This window comes from Raphanus sativus, chromosome 9 (genome assembly GCF_000801105.2).
Source record: "Raphanus sativus cultivar WK10039 chromosome 9, ASM80110v3, whole genome shotgun sequence".
Lineage (NCBI taxonomy): Eukaryota > Viridiplantae > Streptophyta > Magnoliopsida > Brassicales > Brassicaceae > Raphanus > Raphanus sativus.
Genome location: NC_079519.1, coordinates 9,459,202 through 9,475,438, shown reverse-complemented (window position 1 = coordinate 9,475,438; position 16,237 = coordinate 9,459,202). Strand labels below are relative to the sequence as shown.

The 16,237-nt window shown below is 32.9% G+C and overlaps 1 protein-coding gene and 2 long non-coding RNA genes across 4 annotated transcripts; all 3 read left to right on the top strand.

The window, feature by feature from the left end:
- Positions 1-4,068: 4,068 nt before the first annotated feature.
- On the top strand, positions 4,069-5,809 carry LOC108848693 (uncharacterized). Of its 2 annotated transcripts, XR_008939006.1 has the most exons (3): positions 4,316-4,963; positions 5,137-5,366; positions 5,458-5,809. It is a non-coding gene; the product is annotated as an uncharacterized LOC108848693 (long non-coding RNA). The 2 variants fall into 2 exon arrangements; XR_001949071.2 differs by having other exon boundaries at positions 4,069-4,963; positions 5,137-5,809.
- A 4,124-nt stretch (positions 5,810-9,933) lies between these two features.
- Positions 9,934-12,491, top strand: LOC108849034 (flavone 3'-O-methyltransferase 1-like). The gene is made up of 4 exons (XM_018622530.2): positions 9,934-10,416; positions 11,649-11,959; positions 12,050-12,114; positions 12,220-12,491. Exons 1-4 carry the CDS (start codon positions 10,007-10,009, stop codon positions 12,484-12,486), a joined length of 1,053 nt encoding a protein of 350 aa, XP_018478032.2. The 5' UTR covers positions 9,934-10,006; the 3' UTR covers positions 12,487-12,491.
- Positions 12,492-13,909: 1,418 nt separating this feature from the next.
- Positions 13,910-15,466, top strand: LOC130499469 (uncharacterized). Its single transcript, XR_008938335.1, has 2 exons — positions 13,910-14,367; positions 14,454-15,466. It is a non-coding gene; the product is annotated as an uncharacterized LOC130499469 (long non-coding RNA).
- The last annotated feature ends 771 nt before the right edge of the window (positions 15,467-16,237 follow it).

The following is a 16,237-nucleotide window of genomic DNA, read 5'->3' as shown; positions in this document are numbered from 1 at the left end:
TTATATCAAAGGTTAAACCAAATAATTATAGTTTTTTAATTTTAATAGCATTGATTTAGTTTTAACAAAAATTTAATATTCCATCCTTTTTAAAACTATTGACTTTAAATATAAATATTATAAATCAGCATCATTTTATATAGTATTACATTTGTATCTCAAAAATGGTTACTCTAAACATATAAAACAACTAATACACATATACAAAAAACATATTTATATATCTAATACAAAAACATATGTTATAAAATATAATATTTTAAAAAGAAACAATCCCGCGCTTTTAAAAGCACGGGTCAAAATCTAGTAGTTGTTTATTTTAGAATAATTATGTAATATTTATTATTCAATTTAAAGTAAATTACCGCCCGTAGGATGGGCCAACCACTAGTTTATAATAATTTAGTGTTCTCTTTTTTGTTTGCAAACTCATCCAAAGAAAATAAGCTCACATGTTGGTTTGTGCACTTTCAATGGTAAACATGGTGTCAGGTAAATTTTCATTGGTTTCTTTCATATTATAGAGAAGATATATCTTGTGGATATTTCAATGAAGTCTATGATCTTCTTCAGCTTTGTTTTTATGTTCTTAATTTCTTCTTGATATGTTCTCTTTAGTATATTTGTTTTTATAAAGATTTGTCAAATTGGGGGATAAAAAGTGTCTCGATCTTAGAATAAACACAGCATCTTCTGAAGACCAGTGTAAGTGTGGCACGGACTGTAACTGACGTTCTTCACAGTGTTACACTAAACATCTGCCCTATCCTGAAATTTAGACGGTGTTTTACATTTTGTTCTAGCGGCTTGCACATGCCGCTACCTTGGACCGCTATATGTGTTTGAAAAGTCTTGTTTTTTTTCCTTTAAGAGCTATAGCTGCTACACTATACCGCTGCATCATGCCACTGGTAGTATTGAAGGTTGAGGCTTGTTCACTGCGACTGCACTAGACCGTTGTAAGAGCCAAAATTTAGCCGGTGGTTATGATCTGATCTCCACAGCTTCAGGAGACCATTTCCCCTAGCCACTACGAGTTCGAGTTCTGGCACAGGACAAATTTTCGAGTTCTGGCACAGGACAAATTACCGTAACAAAAGACTCCTAGCTGCATGCCTATACCACTGCTCATGCCGCGGTAACTCTTGCTTTTCACTCCATTTCTCGATCTGATTCCTCTAAATCAAGTAAGTACCTCCAACACCTGATAAAGACAAACCAAATACTATGCATTTAAATGAACTCTAAGTGCTCCTAAATGATCAAAAAGACAACCACATGATGGATGAAATAATGCAACATTACAAGACATTGAATCCTAAGATGGCGGACATATACAGAATATAATATAATTCAATAAGATAATAATGTTTAGAAAAGCTTGGCTACAGATATGGTCTCATTAAACTTATAAATTAAAATTGATTATACAGAAAAATATATATAAACATAAGAAACTTATTTCATTGTTCGTTTTTCTTAAAAATTCATTTTATGTCTAATTTTATTTTTCATTTCAATATTTTGTGTTATTTTATTGAATTTATTAAAAAAGTGCATTTATACATATTCATCATACATAAAATATCAAATAAGCTAAGTAAATAGATGAAATATAAATATATAAGCTTTAATTAATATCTTGAAATATTTTTAAAATAAAAAGTTAGTTGAAAAATAAAATTTAAAACTAAAAAATAAAAATTTAGTTTTCTTTAAATTAATAAACTATAATTGTCTCAACATCATTAATATAATTTTTTACTGTAATACTTATTTAAAAAACAAATATTTAGTTTTATCAAGTAATAAACTGGATCAAGTAATTTGTAAATATTAAAAAAGTTCTCCAATAATTGAGATTACAAGTACTTGAATAAGTCATGTTTAAATCTCAAATGACATTATCTGAATTGGCCCAGTCAAGTATTAACGTCTGAAAGTTAGTAATTGGGCTATGTCCAGCTATATTTCTAAATGAATATGAAAGTGTTTTGGTATTTATATAAATACTTTTTATTGGGAAATTGCGTTATATGACAAACAAAAAAAATAGAATTCACCATCTAACTAAAAAATAAATTGACTATGATATTTAACATACTTGACTGTAAACGACGGTGAACTGGATGCTTATCGCATGATCAGAAAAAAGGATAAAAGATGAAGAAGACGGCTTGTCGACAGTATATGGTGGTAAGTAATAATGACAATGAGCTGGCGAATGAGTGTCGTTGCGCATCTGAAAAGAGGAGAAAACTGGAACGGGCCTTGTGGTCAAGTGGCAGTGGACGGGCCTGGGACGCCAACACGTTTCAGGTTCGATCCTCCTGTTATGCGAAACTAAGTCACATTGTTCTGTTCACCTAACGTGGATATGGGTCCATGTTTTAAGACCCATTTGAATGCCCATGAGAAGAAGTCCATCTGCGAGCTTGCGACTCCCCCGAGGGTTAGGTCTGGTTCTAATAGTGACCCGGGTTTAACTCTTTTAAGTTACAAAAAAAAAAAAAGAGGAGAAAACTAAGAAGGTGAATTCATAAACTATACTATATATCAGTAAAAAAAGCTATAGTGTAATTAGGCATGGGCACGGAAAATATCCGAGTTTTTAAGGTATTTGCGATTTGCTTCGAATATTACTGATATCTAATTTTATAATTTGTTTTGAAAAAACAGATATCTGGAAAATAAATAGATATTTGCGGATATTTACGAATTCTTACTGATATCTCATTTGTTTTTATTAACACAAATAATCTTAAAAATTCGATACAAATTTGTTTTGTAAAATAAAATTTTGCATGATATATAAGATAAAAGTTAAAAGAAGTAGTGAATCTACATATTTAGAATTTTTTTAAACATAGTTAACAATTATAGTAACACAAAACTTAAGAGTTAAAAATATAATTGTCATACATGTTTTATCTTCCTTTTTTGAAATACTTATATACAATGTTCGAAACTACGCTAGGCGTTAGTCGGGCGCTAACCCCGGGCCTAGCGCCGAATTGACTAATCGGATATTATGCGGGAAGTAATCGGGGATTTTTTTTTCAAGGTTTCACGCATGTTTTCGGTTATGTACACTTACGTTCGCTAAAATGACAAGGATTTCGTTTGGCCAAATGGCTACTCGGACTGTTTTCTGTTAGGTACTTAGGCAACCAGAGTTCGACGCCCCATCTCTGATAATATTTCTTTTTTTGTCATTCTTTAATGAAGGGTATAACAGTAATTGACATTTCATCTTCTTCATTTAGGTCAAAACAAAATTCTGCAACTCGAAAGTGCGGCCGTTTTCCTCGGTTTTCATCATTTTATGTTCGTTTTTTAACTCAAATTAATAGATCTTGTTTAGATTCTTTGATTATTAACTAAAAACATGCAAAAAATTAAGTTTTTTCAAGTTTTCCGAGTTTTCACCCGAACAGAAGCAAATCGCGACGTTCCTTGGCCGCCGAGCGTTTACTCGCCGCTTTTCCGGGCTCGGCGGCCGCATTTTAGAACAGGGCTTATATATATATATATAATAATGTGAATCGAATCTGTCAAAAATCATATGTCAGAATAATAATTATATAGTTTTATACATTTAAATTTTTAAATATAATCAACATATACATATATTTATATATTGACGAATCGGATCGGATATCCACTTCTCAAAATTTTAATATTTGTGATTTGATTCGATTTTAACAGATATTTATTTTTAGTATTTTCTTTGATTCGATAGCTTATGGAAATCAGGAATTTTCTGATCGAATCGCAACGAATAACAAATCCAATCAAATTCAATGGATAAAATACACAGCCCTAAGTGTAATATGTTTTATTTAGTGTAACTATTTATGTAATACTATACTATTTAATATATAGTAATCTATTTTTACGTATTTCTATTTTATTTCCTTTAAATTAAACAATCAATTATGCTTCTTTTCTCTATCGTTCATTTTGTCGTATTTTTTGTAGTATAAATTTTTTTTTGGTTTGAATATTGGAAAAGTTTATAAACAAATTTCAACACAATTTTTTTATCGTATAGTTCCGTTTCCATTTCTTTATCTCTTCCTATATTCTATACCATTTGCATAAAATGAAATATCTTACTTTTTCATATATTTATCATATTATAAATATATACTATATTATACTTTATATTTGGTTTAGGGCACTACAAAAAAAATTAACATTCATAGCATAATATTATAGCTCGTTTTTACTAAACTGCTATTGTAGATGAGTATAAAATTTTAGAAATCTATAACAGCATTACCTAAATGCTATAAAATAATTTTAGTAAGTTGGAACCTAAAATCAGGTACTGAAAATCATAAACGTTCCCTCTCCCATCTCTCGTTTTCCCTCTCTCTTAACTCTCATTTTCCCTCTTTCTCCTAGAACGAACCCTAAGAAAACAAATCCTGTCAATCACCACAACCCTCTCCCTTCGATTCACAAATAATCAACCAAGATTCAAGTCTGTCTCGACCATGATGAATATGCTTCGAGCAACATACATAGATGGCGTAATCCCTATCATCAATCGCATCATCATCTTTCTCAGATCCAGAATCCGATTCAGATATCATCAACGAACTTGTTCCATCTCGACGACTATGTAATCTCCAAATTCATCATCTCCACGACCTTGCTTCATCCTCGTCTTCTTCGTCGCCACTCAGCTCCACACCAAAACCGAGCTCAGTCTCCAAGATTTCGCCGACGCAAAATTGACTTTTCTCAGTCCCAATCTTCGCTTGGTCCGAAGAAAAATTAACTCCGTCTCCAAGAGCTTTGCCGTTAAGTTCGTCGTGGTGTCATCGTCAACCTATTTGCAGACTGGCCTAGAAAAGGAAGATAACTGTGTTATGGTCTGTTTGTTGCAGATGTTTTGAATAGGGTAATGAATTCCACAGCTCAAAACGAGCAAAGGCTTTGCTTCAGTCAATACGTAAGTTGAAAAACCCTTTTGATTTCTTTCGCACTCTCTTTTTTCTATGATACAACTGTTTCTGGTTCAGGGCTTGTTGTAATATATCTTGAATCTTATGTTTGATGTATGTGCTTTCTTTGATACTGATATCTAGTTGTCTTGTTTATGGGTTATGTACGTGATGATTCTAGGCAGTGGCCTCTGGTCTCCAAAATACAGAGCATCTGTACAAATGAAGAGCAGTGGCCTCTAACCAGTATGTTGGTGTTGGAAAGTGACAGCAATTCTCTCGCTCAGTTCCTCTATCCCTTTAGCTAAACGATTCTACTTCTTTCGATTGTTTGTTGCCATGTATCTAACTTGCAGTAGGTGGATTAAGCTCTCTAAGAGAAAACCTGCTCTTTAGAAGCCAGTGTACTCTGTATTTCCACAACACAAGAACTCATCTCACAACAATCTACAGAAATGGAGACTGAATACATATGTAATGTGATTTTTTTGTGCTGGTAAAGGTGGAGGTCGGGAGCAGAGTGGCCGTGAGAAGAGTGGTCATGAGCAAAGTGGACGTGGGCAGAGAAGACGTCTCGAGCTTGCCCCTCACGGTCGTCGTCGATGGTGCCGGAGATGGAGACAGAATGGAGGAAGACATCCAGAAGAAAGAGGCTAAGGAGGAGGGAGGCGGCAGCAGAGAGATTAGGTTTAGAGTTAATTAGGGTCTGGTTAATTAGGTTTAGATTTTGGTTAATTAGTTTTTGGTTTAGTGTGTTCCGGTTGCTTATATTTTTAAAAAAATTATGGTTTAGATTTGTAAAAACAAATTTTATTTGTAAGTTGATTTTAATTAATAAAATAATTAAATTTAAATTTTAAATTTTGATAAATTTTACTTCTAATTTATATTATAATTCAATTGTGTAAATTAAATATGTAAAATTTTATAGTATTTTACAGTGCTATAAATAAAATTATAATAGCAATATACAATTGCTATCGTATAAGATCTATTATAGCACGAAATATAAATGTATAATCAATTCGTAACAAAAAAATAGTGTTATAGTTAAATCAATAATATCATCTAAGTATTGCTATAATATCTACACATTTCATAGCGTCAATAAAAAATGCTATCGTAAAAGAGGTATCTATGATGGCTGCCGATGACATAGCATAACAGAAAATGTTATAAAAGCCCTACCATAGCATTTTTTGTGAGCTAAAAATGTACATATTTTTTGTAGTGGGGTTTAGGAATCATAATTTAGGGTTTAGTATTTAATGGTTGAAGGTGGATAGAAGATATGATTTATGATTTAAATAGAAAAATCCATCAAATTTATACTATTTCTCCAAAGTCTATACTGTTTCTTTTTTAAATGAAAACAACATCATCAATGATATTTTCATCATTCTTTCTTTTTTTTTGTAAAGTTATGATTGTAATTTGTAACTCGCTTTTCCATCAACGTCATATCTTCTCTCCCTTTGACCTGTAACTTATAAACATAAAAGATAATATTGGAAGAATCTTTGTAAATTTGTCACAGATTTAATTACCCAAAAAGTGATGCTATATTCTTAATATGTTTTGAGAAATTAATTATTTGGTAAATTTTCCCTTTTTATTTTAGGAAAATTGCCAAAATACCATATTCATATATAATGATAATAACATTTTTCATGTTTGCATTAATCGCTATTATCTTTAGGACAAGATTTGGGTTCACCTCTATGGTGAACTTTTAAATTCACATATCCCTTTAAAATCAATCAAATTATCATGTAGATAATTAAATAAAAAAATATTAAAAAATAGTTAAAAAGAAAAATAACGTCAATTTTAATGATTCTGACTAAACCCTAAACCCTAAATATTAAATTTTAAACCCAAATATATACTATAAACCCAAACTTTATACCATAAACCCAAATCATATACACTAAACTTAAATTCTAAACCTTAAACTCAAACCATAAACCCTAAATCCAAAGTCTATATCCTAAATCCATCATATATCCTATACCTTAAACTCAAATCCTACACCCTAATTAAACTCAAACCGTATATCTTAAACCTAAATTCTAGATCTTAAATCCAAATCCTAAACTTAAAGATTTGGTTTTAGGGTTTACGATTGGATTTAGGGTATAAGATTTGAGTTTAGGATATATACTTTGGGTTTAAGATATATGGTTTGGGTTTATGGTATAGGATTTGGGTTTAAGGTATAGGATATAGGATGGTTTAGGGTATATGGTTTGGATTTTGGATTTTCGATATATAGTTTAGGTTTAGGGTTTAAGATTTGGATTTAAGGTATATGTTTTGGTTTAGAATTAAAGATTTAGAATATAGGATTTAATTAGTGTCACTAAAATTTAACGTTATTTTTTAATTATTTTTTAATAATTTAATATTTATTTAATTACCTACACGGCACTTTGATTGGTTTTAAGGAGATGAGTGAATTTAAAGGTTTACCATAAGGAGTGAATCTAAGTGTTGTTTTTATCTTTACCTTTAAAGAAAAAAAATATTTATAACCATAGAATTAACTATTTTAAACTTAAAATTTAGAATCGAGAGATAAGATTTAGGATTTAAAATTGAAGGTGGAACTGAGTATTAATGGTTTAGAGTATAGAGACGAGGGTTTAGAATTTAGAGTTCGAGTTTCGAAAAAATATAATTCGAAAACATAAAAAGTATGTTTTTGTTTTTGTATTTATTTATTTAAATAATTATTTATTATATATAAAGAACAAACATATAAGGATCTTTTGTCCTCTAATGAGGATAATGTTTTTTAAAATGTTTTTTTTGTTTTTGGTAAACATTAATACTAATAAATGATAAATATGAAATTTTTCTTTTATTTTTTCGTTTATTGGTAGTGAAAGTTTTTTAATCACTATTATGACGTAACGGTGTTAGGTAGGACGTGTGGACTACTTTTGATCAAGGAACGAGTGCTGTCGTTGTCTTTACATTGGTTTCTGTCACCGACAGAAATGGTTAAGATTTTTCTTTTAGGACATATATATAGTCTAATAATTTGAATGTGTTTGTTGTCATAAGAATCAATTTTTTTTCTTTTTTTTTTCTGATAAATATAAGAATCAAATTGTTGGTTTGCTTTTGAAAGTTTATCTATTATTAGACATTTTTATATTTATAGAATTTATAACCACTATTATTATTTGGGCTTAATGGCTGTTATTTTATGTTAATTTTATGTTAATATTTTATGTTAATGGCTGATACCAGTCTATCGGAGCAGATCTGGGTCAGATCTGATCTGATCTTGCTTCTGCCGGCGAAGAGGGACCTGCGTCGCTTCCTCTTCCTATCTCTGTCGGTTCTGGCTTGTACCCGTGTGACCAGGTTCGGTTTGTCTCAAGGTCCATGTGAGCTTCTCCTCTCCATCTGGAGAAAAAGGCGGTGTTTAGATCCATCGCTCGGAGAACCTCTGCTGTAGTTCAATCGACGACTGCCATAGTGTTAACTATAGTGTTTTGATGGCTCACCTCCTTGCTTCTTGACATCGGAGACAAGGTTTTGAGGACGACCTAGTGAACCGTGTCTTCTGCTGGGAACCGAGTCGTCATATCCTACCGCATGCGCCTGCTTTTCGAGGTGACTTGTGTCTCCTCCTGTGCTTCAATCCCACTCTCTTAACTCCGACAAAATTACCTTGAGTTCCCTTGATGTTGCCACGTATGTTTGTGTCGCGTCGCCGGTTTGGGGGAGTTATTTACCGACTACGCTTGACCTTAGTTTGTTCTTCATCGCCATCGGGGTCATGTCGGGAATTTTTGGTTTCTTCAGTCGAGCTAGCTCTTATAAGTCTGCTTGTCGTCCTCCTCCTAAGGAGCTCCGGAGCCGTTTGTCTGCCGTTTCTGTCGATGCCTAAGGGAGCCACTTTCGGGTGAGTGTTCCACTGGAACTTCAAGCAACCTGTATGAGCTTTACTCTTGATTTATTAGTCCACTGGGAGATCGAGAAGTGTTATCTATGGGAACTATTGTCGTCGTCTGTTCTTGATCAATATCAGTTCCAAGTTTTCATTAGACTAGGACTGATTCACTTGTTTTCTAGAGATTTTTTTAAACTTTTTTTGCAGTCTCTAGAAACAGAATGGCTTTTAAGTAGATCATGGTTTCAATATCATTGTAACCAAACTTTCATTTCATGAATGATATTTACAATTTAGCAAAAAAAATAATATGAGGTGAAACCGCGAATTTTTTTTTTTGTGTGAAAAAGGTAACTACAAAAAATGTGTATAAAGTTTGAAAGAGTAATAAACTTGGAAGGAACGACAAGCTATAAAAACAAAAGCTAAACAAATTTTTGACTGAAAATAAACATTTTTAACGCAAATTAGCATTTATATTAGAAGGATAGAGTTACACTGGTGCAGAGAATTCCAGCAGTACTATCTGTCTATCTTTGCAAGGATATCAGCGAGCAGATTCTGTTTGCGAGGGAATAGACTAAACGTAGTATAGGTAAAGCAGAGCAAGCTCATAGATATCTTGGAGGATACAGAAATCTAACTGTATGGCAAAGAGAGCAGATTCTGTTTGCGAGGGAACAGACTAAATGTAATATAGGTAAAGCAGAGCAAGCTCATAATCGAGGGATTTGACGTCTGGTGATAGATATCTAATTTTAGTAAGCTTTTGACCTATGAAAACATACACATAAAATTAGTATCAGAACCAATGATCTCTGTTCATTTGTTTGACGGAAGAATTATTATGAGAAATATACAATTCAAATTTCACATCGGATATTAGAGTTAAGATAATTTAATATTTATTTTTAGTCTAAACCTACCCAAAAATAAATCTGTAAAACCTTAAATCTAAACGGATAATATCATAATAAACGAAAGATTAAATATTTAGTTACGGACATACGTTACAGCCCTACATGTTGGGAAACCTAAACCTATGCATCTCAATTTCCTATAAAATAGACCACTTCTCATTTTCACTTATCACACATAGAAACCCAAAAACAAAGCATTCTAAAATCTCACAAATTTCACGAAAATGATCTCAACGGCAGAGACACAGTCAACTCCAGTGCAAGTCACGGACGACGAAACTGCCCTCTTTGCCATACAGTTAGCCAGTGCCTCAGTTCTCCCTATGGCTTTAAAATCAGCTATAGAGCTCGATCTTCTCGAGATCATGGCCAGGAACTGTTCTCCCATGTCTGCATCTGAGATCTCTTCTCATCTTCCGACCAAAAACCCCGAAGCTCCGGCCATGCTTGAACGTATCCTCCGTCTTCTTACGGCTTACTCCGTCCTCACTTGCACCGTCCGTACGGTTCAAGACGGCGTCAACCGGCTTTACGGGCTTGGGCCGGTTTGCAAGTATTTCACCAAGAACGAAGATGGTGTCTCGATAGCTGCTCTTTGTCTCCTGAATCATGACAAAGTCTTCATGGGAAGCTGGTAAGTATTTTTTTTTAAAGAAAAAGAAAGCTGATAAGTATTTACGAAACCGTTTAAGCAATAGGTTATATCATATGAGCTATATTATAAAATATAACTTCTGTTAATATCTTAGGGAAATTGCACCTAATATACACAACAAAAACCAAAATTCACTAACAAAAAACACTCTCTCTTTCCTATTTTCTCTTCCTATCTCTTTCTACTCTCTTTCTAAAAATTTAGTTTTAATTTTTTTTTTGGTTGTTTAGCAAATAAGCCCAATATCTTATTATGCTAAACATCATATGAGTAATATTATATAATACTATGCAAAATCATATTGGGATAATTACGTGTTAAAGATGACATTTTTATACGTTATGCTTCTTTGTTGATGTACTTCGAATACAGAAGAGAGATCCCCACAGTCCAAAGACCTTGAATTGTTACTGCACCAAAATTATACAGGTCCTGTCATATGTTACAACGATTAAAAAGACTAACAAAGTACTTTTTTTTTAGAGAAATTACTTAAAATGACTCTAAATGACTTTAGGAAAAAGAATATATGAATTAAAATAAATAAAAAGGCATAAAATTCAACTATGTTGGTTTGGTCATCAATAAGATGACAGTACCATCACTTGCTTTTTAGAGCGTGGCCCGTTTATCGATCTAATATTACGTGTGGCCACAATCAAGATCAGCTAGAAGATACGTTTGCATAGAGCAAAAGCAATAGTTTTTTTTTTGGTAAACAATAGTTATTCGGTTATTCCCTCTGCTGTAAATGATTTATCCAATTATTTTAGAGCGTCACAAATCCGAAAGTAACATTTTTGAAGTTTTACTGGTTGTTCTACTGACCGCTTCAAATTTAAATAATAAAATAGCCTTTCACTGTAAGAATACAACACTATTTCCCAACCGATTATTCACGGATGGGATTGAAATATAAATTGTGGCGAACGCATGTTGCTTTTTACCGAGGGAAACTAATAACTGATTATTTAGTTTAATACTAGATTATTAGAAAACACTATCTCCCAACAGTTTAATATATATTTGATAGTTTACAGTAAGAGATATAAAATAAATACAAATTGTATCATACAATTTCAAAACATATTTTATAAATAGTGATAAAGACTTAATTGATTTCTTTAAGAAATATGGTGAAGGGATAGTTAAGCTAAAGGAGTGTGTATATGTTTGCTTTCTTAAATTCATGTCAAAGAGATTTGTTGCAGGTACCATTTGAAGGATGCAATTCTTGATGGTGGGATTCCATTCAATAAAGCTTATGGCATGAGCGCGTTTGAGTACCATGGGACTGACCTTAGCTTCAACACGGTGTTCAACAATGGAATGTCTAACCATTCCACTATCACCATGAAGAAGATTCTTGAGACCTATAAGGGCTTTGAGGGTTTGGTCTCCTTGGTTGATGTCGGAGGTGGCATTGGTGCTACTCTAAAAATGATTGTCTCTAAGTACCCTAATCTTAAAGGCGTCAACTTTGATCTCCCTCATGTCATAGTAGATGCTCCATCTCATCCCGGTATTACTAACATGTTTTCGGCATGTTGCAAAACCCGGTTTTCTTGTGTTAAACTTGATTAGAGTTTGATTTCTGAAAAAAATATTGTAGGTATTGAGCATGTTGGAGGAGATATGTTTGTAAGTGTCCCCAAGGGTGATGCCATTTTCATGAAGGTTTGGCCCCCAATAAATAGTAGTTTCATATACTGAACACTCTTGACACTATAATGAAATGATAATCAAATAATTCTCGTTGGATTCTTCTCATTGTTGTAACAGTGGATATGCCATGACTGGAGTGACGAACACTGTTTAAAATTATTGAAGAATTGTTACGAGGCGCTTCCAGACAATGGAAAAGTGGTCTTGGCAGAGTGTATACTTCCAGAGACACTAGACTCAAGCCTGTCGACCAAACAAGTAGTCAATGTGGACTGCATTATGCTGGCACTACAACAAATATTAACATTCTTAGCTCATGATAAACGCTATAGTAGACCTTTCATAGCATTTTATGATCTGCTATGTCATCGGCAGCCATCATAGGTACCTACTCTATGATAACACTTTTTTGACGCTATAAAATGTGACGATACGATAGCAATACATGAATGATATTACTAACTTAACTATATCATCTTATTCGTGCTACGATGTATTTATAATGACATTGATATAATGCTATAATTAGAAATAAAATAATTAAAAAATAATTTGATTATTTAATTAAAATTAATTAATTACAAATTAAATAATTAATAATTAAATCAAAATTAAATATAATTAAAATGAAATTTTATTATTAATTAAAATCAGTTTACAATAAAATCAGTTTAACAAAACTAAACCAAAATTAAGTAAACCAGAACAAATTAAACCATACACTAACTAAAACACATTAAACCAAAACCTAATTAACCTAAACCTAAACCTAAACCGCCGCCCACCACCTCATCTCATCTGCTACATCTTGCTTCCGCGTCTCCGCGCCTCCTTGTGTTTCATGCCTCAGCCTCAATTCACCTTTTTCTGAACCGCATCTACCTCTGCCTCCGTTTCTGGTTCGTCACTACCCCATCTCCACCACATCGTCTTCTTCCTCTGTCATCTCCGTACCACCTCCGTCGCATCTCCCTTCTTCATGACGTCGTCTCCTTTCACGCCTTCATCTTCGCCACCAAAACGGAGGACGAGGCTTCACGGAGAAGGCGGTCGGAGGAGCACGGAGGAAGCTTCACGGAAAAGGGTTCAGGGAGGAGAAGGAGCCATTCAGATAGGAGAGGAGGAGCGTATAAGAGTGATGTGTATTTGGATCTCCTTTTTATTTGCAGATTGATGTGGAGAAGAAAGACTTTGTGGTGGTGAGTTTCGTAGAGGAAAAGAAGAGATGAAGATCTGAGAGAGATGAGAGAAACAAAGACAAAGGACCTAAAGCAAAAATAAAATAAAATATTGAAAGCATTCTATCCATTGGATCAAAGCTCCATCAACGGTTAACATTAGAAAAGGAGTGATCCGCACCTTTCTTGCATTAACCAACAGCAGTCCACCTTTTTACTTTCTTTATAATTTATTTTGTTGTCCAATTTTATTATTAAAGTGTATAATCTATAGAAAAATAATAAAATTTGCAATTTGGAGATTCTGAATAAGAACTTAGACATGTTGAATAATTACAAGTTTAATGGTTATATTTTGATTTTGTTGTTATATGAAAATTTTGGTTTTTAAAATTTTAGTAGTTATTATTTTATTTTAGTAACTGTAATTATTTTTTTTGACTAATTTTGTTTATATAACAATAGTTATTAATTTAAATTTATAAAATAATGATATAACATTAAAATGATTAGATTTCAAATTTTTATAAGAAATTTGATATGTATATATATATATATATATTTAGTTTGAGGTTTATATTTAATATTTGAAATTAATTTTTCTAAAATATTAAAATTTTAATCTCAGCTTAAGATTGAGACTAAAAAAAGAAATTAGGAATTGTGTTTATAGTTTAGGATTTTAAATGTGATATAAGGTTTGGGGTTAAGTTTTTGAGTTTAGAATTTGTAGTCATAATATAAAGTTTGGGGTTAAGTTTTAGGGTTTAGGGTTTGAAGTACATCAAATTATTTTTTATACATTTTCAAATCTTATGCTTAAACCCTTCAAAAACCTCATATTTTTATCTTTAATCTAAACTCTAAACACTACTCACACACCTTTGTAGTTTAGGGGTTATAGTTTGGAGGTTATATAATTTACGGATTGTAGTTTTAGGGGTTACATTTTTTTTGTTCCAATTTTGACTGATTTTATTTGGGTTTTGGCTCCTTTACAATTTTGGTTCAAAAGTAATTATGGCTCTCTCTATAATTCACCGATGCAACTGCCCTACTTCTACGATTGATGGCAAAACTCAAATGAGTAGGTGGATTTTTTTACTTCTCTCTAAAGTACTATTTTCACAAACATCTGGTATGCGTCTTATAAGTCTCATTCTTCTGTTGCAGAAATGCAGAGTCTCTGTTTTTGATTTTTCGAGGTATTGGGTTTACACAAGAAGAAACGGAGATGATTCTGGTGAAAAGCCTAGATGTAAAGTCGACGCCTTTGATAAGATCAGTGCTCGTGTTGCTTCTCTCCAGTCTCTGAAACTCAATGTCTTCACGCTTCAGGGTCTAAAACCAGCAGCTGATCTCCGCATGTTCTGTTGGAAGCCTAGGCGTTGTAGACGGTGATGTTAAACCGGGGAATCTGCTTTTAGACCGGAAGGGTAATCTCTCAGTCTCGGACTTTGACTCAGTGTTGTCTCTGGACAGATTTACAGAGGTGAGTTTACAGAGATGTTGTCGAGGTGAAGAAGAAAGGAAAATCTAGAACATAGTATGAAGACTTTTGTAACAGTGAATTAAAACCCATGTTAGCAATTCTGTACTAAACAGTTCCGTATCAGATCTTTACTACGAGAAAAACAATGAAACCAAAATAAATAAACTTGTTATTTTCTTTCTAAAGATGTTTATACTCGTAGAGAAGAAACCGGTAGGAGAAGATAGAGGAGGAGACACATTTTCACTATCATAGCATTTTTCGATATCATAGCATTTATGTAACGCTATTATATAATACAATTTTTTTTAAATCATCTACGATAGCAGTTCAGTAAAACGTGCTATAACAATATGCTATCAATGTAGACTTTTTTTGTAGTGTGGCTCTCAATCCTGGAGGCAAAGAACGGACCGAGAAAGAGTTTGAGGCATTGGCCAAAGGATCAGGCTTCAAAGGCATCACAGTTGTTTGCAACGTTTTCGGTGTTTACGTTATTGAGCTGCTCAAGAAGATCTGAGAACAAATTCCTTAATGGTGCTTTATAAATAAAAATGCATGCTCTCTTGTACGTCTACTTCACCAACTTAATTGTTGTAGTTATGTTATTGTTTTGATTTAAAGTTTTAAGCAATGATGTTTAATCATGGTTGCCATGCGAGCTGTTTATCAATAAATTGTATTTGTGTTTTTATTTATTTGGAACAATAAATTATATACCTAAGATAACAAAAAGTAAACCTCTATATATGTGATTTGAGATCGATGTGGTAAAAAGCTCAAGGTATTTTGAAGTTTGCAAGTTGGGACTTGGGACTAGGTCCAGATTTGTGCGTAGCAACTAGCAAGATTGAGCATCATTTCAGTCAATAAAATTCATGTGGTTGATATATAAATATCATTCTGTCCCCAAATAAATTATTCAAATGACATGACTTGCAGGCCGTCCGGGCTTGGGACCAATCTTATGCTTTCTGAACGTTGAAATCGACTCATGAAACTGTCAATATAACCCGTATTATCGAGGTACGTACCGGAATCTTAAATTAAGCAACAATTTATCTAAGCAAATGCATTTCGAACACTAGTAGAGCACACACACATAAAAAATTTCATCATACTAAGTAATTAGGCATTGTGAATACATAGTCTTCCAAAGCTATGCTGTTGATCTACTAGTCAATTCAAAGATGTAAAGGAAAATGAGACTGTGTGAACAAAAGAACATAGTTACGCATTGTAAATCCATAGTTCTCCGCTCCATAGAGTCAGCTAAAGCATTGCAATGGGAAGACATCCACTGTTCACAAGGAGCGGCCTTATTGCACACGCAACAGTAACACTGCATATATTCATGTCAATATCTGTAGTTAATATAATTGCCGTATCTGAACGAGAAAAAAGGCAGTTTCATAGAAGTCTTGAACACCAAGATAATCCATTCCATACTTGTCTTTTACTTAAA